An 8,247-nucleotide genomic window follows, 5' to 3' on the forward strand; every position below is an offset into this window, starting at 1 on the left:
CCTCGGCAATGGGGGGGGGGGGGGTCGGCTGCTGATGGAGGCGCAGTGTTCAGGGTAACAGAGCATGAGGTGAGGCGGACCTTTAAAAAAGTGAATATCAGGAAGGCAGCAGGTCCAGACGGCATCCCCGGCCGCGTCCTAAAAGTCTGTGCCGACCAACTGGCCCCAGTATTCACTGACATATTTAACCTGTCCTTAGAACAGGCTGTCATCCCCACCTGCCTGAAGAAGTCCACTATTATCCCTGTACCCAAAAAATCCAAGCCTGCTTGCCTCAACGACTACCGCCCTGTAGCTCTCACCTCCATAGCCATGAAGTGCTTCGAGAAGCTAGTAAAGGGCTACATCTGCTCCTCCCTCCCCATCAACATGGACCCCCTGCAATTTGCATACCGCCCCAACAGGTCCACGGAGGACGCCATATCCCATGTGCTGCACACAGCAGCATCACACCTGGACAAGAGGCAGGGGAACTATGTGAGAATGCTATTCATCGACTACAGCTCGGCATTCAATACCATAGTCCCCTCCATACTCATAGCCAAGCTCAGGGACCTGGGCTTGGGCTATGACCTCTGCCAGTGGGTCTTGGACTTCCTGACTGGCAGACCCCAGGTGGTGAGAGCAGGCAACTGCACCTCCTCATCCATCACCCTCAACATAGGGGCCCCCCAGGGCTGTGTTCTGAGTCCCCTCCTCTACTCCCTGTACACACACGACTGTGTGGCTCAGCGGAGTAGCAATACAATCGTCAAATTTGCTGACGACACAGTGGTGGTGGGCCTGATCTCTGCCAACGACGAGAGGGCCTACCTGGAAGAGGTCAAGGTCCTGGCGGGATGGTGCCAGGAAAACAGCCTCTCCCTGAACGTCAGCAAAACAAAGGAGATGATTGTGGACTTCAGGAGGTCGGGGGTCAAGGACTACAGCCCCCTCAGCATCGACGGGGCACCGGTTGAGAGAGTCAACAGCTTTAAGTACCTCGGAGCCTACATATCCGAGGACTTGACATGGACCACACACATTAACAGTGTTGTGAAGAAGGCACGACAACGCCTCTACTTCCTCAGGCGCCTAAGGAAGTTCCAAGTCAGCCAGAAGATCCTTAAGAACTTCTACTCATGTACAATAGAGAGCATCTTGACCGGCAACATCACCTCCTGGTTTGGGAATAGCACTGCACAAGACCAAAGCAGACTACAAAGAGTGACACGTTCAGCCGAACGCACAATTGGAGGGGGGCTCCCCACCCTCCAGAACATTTACTACAAGCGTTGCAAGGGCAAGGCTAAGAGAATCATTAAAGACTCCAGTCACCCGAACAACTGCCTCTTTGAACTGCTGCGGTCAGGCAAGCGATACAGGAGTCTCAAGGCGAGCACAGAAAGACTCAGAAGAAGCTTCTATCCCCAGGCCATCAGGCTGCTAAACGAACAATGAATGAACACTACACAACAACAACCACCAAACGCACATAGCACACACATCCACACGCACACACTCACTTTAAACAAACACACTGTAGCACCCACTCCACACACTTATAGCACACACCCACTTTAAACAAACACACTGTAGCACCCACTCCCCACACTTTATATTTATGGATGAAGGATTGCACTACAACTCGTACACCTTACTGTAAATTGTACCTAAAATTGTACCTCATCCCATTTCTGCTTTGCACTAGATAGTACTGTACATTAGTACACTGCATAGTATTGTGTATTGTATATTATATGGTAACTCAGAACATTGTACATATGTCTATACCGAACACTGTGACCTCATTTTCTTCTTCTAAATTCATGCTATATTATGTTATTATGTTATTTGATACTATCTTGTCTAGCACAGTCTCTGGAGCGTAACAGTAAGAAGCATTTTGTATGAAAGTATTCTGTACTTCTGTATGACAACTATTAAAGAACTTGAACTTGAACTTGAACATTGTTTTGTTGTGTTTTGCTACAGTGAGACCGACTGTAATTGAAGCAGCTGTGTACGTCAACAGCATTGGACCAGTGGACCCCATTAACATGGTGAGACCTTCCCTTTAACACATTAACATGGTGAGACCTTCCCTTTAACACATTAACATGGTGAGACCTTCCCTTTAACACATTAACACGGTGAGACCTTCCCTTTAACACATTAACACAGTGAGACCTTCCCTTTAACACATTAACACGGTGAGACCTTCCCTTTAACACATTAACATGGTGAGACCTTCCCTTTAACACATTAACATGGTGAGACCTTCCCTTTAACACATTAACACGGTGAGACCTTCCCTTTAACACATTAACATGGTGAGAACTTCCCTTTAACAAATTAACATGGTGAGACCTTCCCTTTAACACATTAACACGGTGAGATCTTCCCTTTAACACATTAACACGCTGAGACCTTCCCTTTAACACATTAACATGGTGAGACCTTCCCTTTAACACATTAACACGGTGAGATCTTCCCTTTAACACATTAACACGCTGAGACCTTCCCTTTAACACATTAACATGGTGAGATCTTCCCTTTAACACATTAACACGGTGAGACCGTCCCTTTAACACATTAACATGGTGAGACCTTCCCTTTAACACTTTAACACGGTGAGAACTTCCCTTTAACACATTAACACGCTGAGACCTTCCCTTTAACACATTAACATGGTGAGACCTTCCCTTTAACACATTAACACGGTGAGACCTTCCCTTTTAACCCTGCTTAGGGCACATTTAGCATAAAACAAAACCATTTGCATACACAAAGTAATTTGCGATTCATTATACTTGCAGCAGATGCATGAGTCTGGTCTCTTTTGAAAGGTAACATTTTTAACTAGCCACTGCCCTAATAATAATAATAATAATAATAATAATAATAATAATAATAATAATAATAATAATAATAATAATAATAATAATAATAATAATAATAATAATAATAATAATAATAATAATAATAATAATAATAATAATAATAATAATAATAATAATAATATAGATGGCAGTATAGCAAATTAGAAGGAGACAAATGACCACTAGGGCTGAAATCTTTAGTGGAGTCATATATATGACACATCTGTAACATTTGTGTTCACACCACGTAATCCAGAAGTACCTATTTTTTATTTTTATTTTTTATTATCTTTTTCCCCCTTCTTTCTTCCGTTTTTCTCCCATCCCAATGTTAGTCGTTATGCCAATTCCCAATCCCCTTCCTGGTCGCTGCGCACCTACCCCCTACAGTCGGTCTGGGAGAGTGGAGGCTACCACATGCTTCCTCCGACACATGTGTAGCCAATCAACCGCTTCTTTTCACCTGGCAGCGCGGACTCTCACTGAGAGGGTGTAACGTGTGGAAGGATCACACTACCCCCCTTAGATCCTTTCCTCGCTGAGCAGGCGGCCCGACCGAACTGTAGGAGTCGCTGTTTACAACGACCAGGACCCACCCACCAGCTTTCCCACCCCTAACACTGCCAATTGTGTTAGTATGAACGACCAGCCAAGCTGGTAGCAACGCCGAGAGCTGGGCTCGAACCCAGCATCTCCTGCGTTGGTGGCGAGTGCCTTGCCCACTACACCACCTAGCCGCCCTTGAAAGGTAACATTCTGAAGTTTCTTACACAATAAAGAAAAATCACTTTGTATAACAGTGACACCAAAATAGACACAAGAGCAACCGCTACAAGCTCCCCTTCCTTCCTACATCCATCGCTCTCCTAAATAACACTAGAGGTCGATTCCTTTGAGGTGCCACCTAACAGTGGGCTGTCACCTCTTTCTTTCTTGTCCAAATCCAAATCTTGTTGCAATTTAATTAGGGCAAGGTGCAATATGAAGCTTTTTGAAGCTTTTGAAATGAGTTGACCTACTTATGAATTATGGTTGTATGTCTCTATGCATTGTCATATTCGTCTGAAGTCCTTTTTACTAACCGAATGAATGAATGAATGATCGTATATACAGTATATCTTTTTCTTCTTTGTTTACACTGTTATCGCAGACCGATGCAGCACTCATGATGTTCCTAGTAAATGTCCCCCTCTGGGACAATAACGTTTATTCTTATCTTATTCTTATCTATGAGCAAAGATTTGAGCCACTTCTGTCTGCCGCCTGGACGCGTGCCCCGTGTTGCAGGAGTACACCATCTTCATCTTCGTCATCTTCATCTTCTTCTTCTTCATCGACATCTTCATCTTCTTCTTGCAGGAATGCACCATCTACTTCTTCTTCTTCTTCTTCTTCTTCTTCTTCTTCTTCTTCTTCTTCTTCTTCTTCTTCTTCTTCTTCTTCTTCTTCTTCTTCTTCTTCTTCTTCTTGCAGGAATGCACCAGATCTTCTTCTTCCTCACCTTCTTCTTCTTCTTCTTCTTCTTCTTCTTCTACTTCCTGCAGGAGTACACCATCGACATCTTCTTCGCCCAGACGTGGTACGATGGCCGCCTGAAGTTCAACAGCTCCATGAAGGTGCTCATGCTGAACAGCAACATGGTGGGCAAGATCTGGATCCCCGACACCTTCTTCCGGAACTCCCGCAAGTCGGACGCCCACTGGATCACCACGCCCAACCGCCTGCTGCGGCTGTGGGGCAACGGCCGAGTCATGTACACGCTGAGGTAGGGGAGCGGCGGCCATCTTGTGTGTTTTGTCGGCGGCCATCTTGTGTGTTTTGTCTTTTTTGGGAAATTAGCTCACCGTCTTCTCCAGAGAGAGACAAGAAGATAAGATACCAGTTTCCTCTCTGTGCGTTCAGTAAAAAAAAGCTATCTGGCTGCACGTTAGCCTAGCTTAGCACAATGAATGGAAGCGGACAGTGCCGGTTAGCCTTCGGGAGAGGTGTTAGTTGGACAATGCCACCTCCCTAAAACAAGCCAGAATCACGCCGCTCATAAAAATAAAAAACCTGAACCCCACCGTCATAGGCAACTACCGTCCTGTCTCTCTTCTCTCCTTCCTTTCTAAAACACTTGAACGTGCTGTATCCAACCAACTTACTGCTTATCTCTTACAGAATGACCTCCTAGACCCTAATCAGTCAGGCTTTAGGACTGGTCACTCCACAGAGACAGCCCTCATTGCGGTCACAGAGGCACTTCACTTAGCAAAAGCGAAAGGCCTCTCCTCTGTCCTGATTCTCCTTGATCTATCTGCTGCCTTTGACACAGTCAACCACCAGATCCTCCTCGCGGCCCTCGCAGGAATGGGAGTGGCTGGCTCTGCGCTGACATGGCTGTCATCATACCTCAATGACCGCTCCTACCAAGTGTCATGGAGAGGGACCCTGTCGGCCACCTGCCCCCTGCGGACAGGTGTCCCCCAGGGCTCGGTTTTAGGACCCCTTCTCTTCTCCCTCTACACTAAATCACTGGGTAACATTATCACGTCTCATGGCTTCTCCTACCATTGTTATGCCGACGATACTCAACTCTTCCTCTCCTTCCCTCCCTCAGATATCCACGTCTCTGAGCGGATCTCGGCCTGTCTGTCTGACATCTCCGCCTGGATGATGACCAACCACCTCAAACTGAACCTAAGCAAAACAGAATTGCTCCACCTGCCGGCCAAATCCTTCCCCCTGACCAACCTTTCCATCACAGTCGAGAATGCAGCTGTGACCGCGTCCCCGACCGCCAAGAACCTTGGTGTAACTGAGGGGTACAATTCCCTGACTGTATTGATAAGTATGGTATCATTAAACCACTACCGCTTTATGTACTTTAATTACTGGCCATACAGTACATGATATATAAATATGATGAACACTTCCCACAATGAATCGGTTCCACACAAAGGTGTAATCAAGTATTTATTGCAGCAAAAGGTACATAATATACTTCACTGTATTTTACTTTGGATGCGCTTATAAGGCAAAGGAATGTGCGTAGGCAAATCAATAATGAATGTCCATTCTCTGGTTACGCAGGAGGTAATTATACAACCTGAATCTTAGGGAATTATATCTATGGTACACTAGTAATATATATAGCGGGAGATACTGGAAGGGTCCCCCCGGTTGTAAGCCAGCAGGGGTAGAGGATCTGTCGGTAGTAGAGAGTCTGGTCAACGATGACTAAGGAGACTCCAAGTACAGGAGACGGTGCAATAGCCTCTTGATCCACAGACGAATACAGCTGTTCTCCGTAGACTGTAGCTCCACAGTGAAGAAAGCTAGCCGGCCTCAGGCTCTCTGAGGCGCAGACTCGACTGGTCTCCTCACAGGGTAAATCCAACACGTGTAGGCGTCGGCGATTCTCCGCTCCATAAATCACAGGACCAAAACAAATATAATCCAGCCGCAAAGGGCTATGTAGTCGTCGGGTAGATTAATCCAGTGTACATGTCCACACGGTTCTCGTCTAGGTCTCCTCGGGTGAAAGCGCCATGAAAGCAGCCCAGCCTGGATAAGCACTCTAGCTGGTACGAGGAAGCGTTGGTGATGCTGGTCACTGTAGAACTTTAGCCGCACGATACACTATACACAAATAGACTATTACTGACTTAATAGAAATATGTCGCACTCGACGGTATAGCGCCAAACTCTGACAATTCAGTTATTAATTCGCACGCGGTCTCAATGCTCTATTTTGGGGCCAAACAGGCCATACTTCACCGCACGGAGTATCGTGGGTGAGGCTTCAACTTATTGGGTAACTCTACTTCTGTATTCACCTGCGCCATATTTATATGCACGGCGAACAATCTAGTGCCAACCTCATTTCTGTCTCGTATCCCTGGGCAAGGCCGGGCATGTACAGACATGTCTTGACGGTGGCTTTGAACCTGACTCTGGAGGCACGGCCCCGGCGCCTGTGGACCGCTGTCCAATAGGAGAATGAAATATTATGGTCTGTAATAGGCTAAAGGGATATTCCGTGTATATGTACAAGGAATATACAAGGGATATCAAACGATATACAAATACTATGCAATATATATCAATCAATAAATATATATATTCGGTTTAATCTGATCCTTTGTAACACTTGGTGTTGTCCTCGACGACCAGTTGAACTTCTCTGCTCACATCGCAGCGACAACCAGAACCTGCCGAATCCTCCTGAGCAATGTCAGAAGGATCCGCCCCTTCCTGACAAAAGAAGCCACCCAACTCCTCGTCCAATCAACAGTCATCTCCCGCCTCGACTACTGCAACGCACTGCTCGCTGGCCTCCCGGCCATTGCCACTAAGACTCATTCAGAACGCAGCGGCCCGCCTGATCTCAAACCTACCCAAGTCGGCCCATGTCACCCCACTTCTTAGGGACCTGCACTGGCTTCCCATTGCTGCACGAATCCGCTTCAAGGCCCTCGACCTAGCATACCGTGCGGCAAAGGGAACCGCTCCCGCCTACCTCCGGTCAATGGTCTCTAACTACACACCCTCAAGACCCCTACGCTCTGCATCTTCTGGCCGCCTCAGACCTACTCCTATTCAAGCTCCGGGAGGGTCATCAAAGAGAAGTCGCCTATTCTCAGTCCTTGCCCCAAAATGGTGGAATAAACTACCCACCCCAGTTAGGACAGCTGAAACACGTCCAATCTTTCGCCGTCGACTAAAGACGCACTTCTTCAACCATTATCTGAATTAAAAAAAGAAAAGAAATATCTAACCCTAACTAACCGTACTGTCATGCACTTGTCCTAATATACTAACCTACACTGTAGCACTCAACACTTTGATGAACATTGTTGCTCAGCTGATAGAGTTGTGCCCTTCCTGATGGCTTGTCGTACAGAACTTGTGAGTCGCTTTGGTTAAAAGCGTCAGCTAAATGACTAAATGTAAATGTAGGCTAACCGGTACTGTCCGCTTCCATTCATTGTGCTAAGCTAAGCTAGGCTAACGTGCAGCCAGATAGCTTTCTACTGAACGCACAGAGAGGAAACTGGTCTCTATCTTCTTGTCTCTCTCTGGAGAAGACGATGAGCTAATTTCCCAAAATGTTGGCGTGTTCCTTTAACTGTCCACTCCTCTTCAATGTCGTCCGTGCCGCTAGCCTGTGCATTGTTGTAGCCGCCTTCAAGACGGCCGTCGTTATTTGTCAAAGTGTGACGTAAAAGGTTGTTGTTGTTTTTCTCTCGCATTTGTCGCATGTAAATATATACGAGAGATAAACGGAAGACACGCGCTACGCTAAGTGTTTCGCGAGGTCAATCGTACTCCAGGGAGGGAATGCAGCGCGATGCGGTGACGCGCTGACGACACTCACTCTCTTCCCTCTCGCACTTCTTGTCTC

General features: G+C 46.6%; 1 protein-coding gene across 1 annotated transcript; it reads left to right on the plus strand.

Annotated features, from left to right (window-relative positions):
• Positions 1-1,974: 1,974 nt before the first annotated feature.
• On the plus strand, positions 1,975-4,630 carry LOC311248352 (gamma-aminobutyric acid receptor subunit gamma-1-like; the record flags this gene model as incomplete). The annotated part of the gene is made up of 2 exons (XM_084339249.1): positions 1,975-2,042; positions 4,406-4,630. Coding segments are annotated over 2 exons (293 nt in total), but the record flags the coding sequence as incomplete, so codon positions are not given.
• Between the last annotated feature and the right edge of the window lie 3,617 nt (positions 4,631-8,247).

Source organism: Notolepis coatsorum (genome assembly GCF_963971535.1).
Source record: "Notolepis coatsorum genome assembly, contig: SCAFFOLD_4698, whole genome shotgun sequence".
NCBI lineage: Eukaryota > Metazoa > Chordata > Actinopteri > Aulopiformes > Paralepididae > Notolepis > Notolepis coatsorum.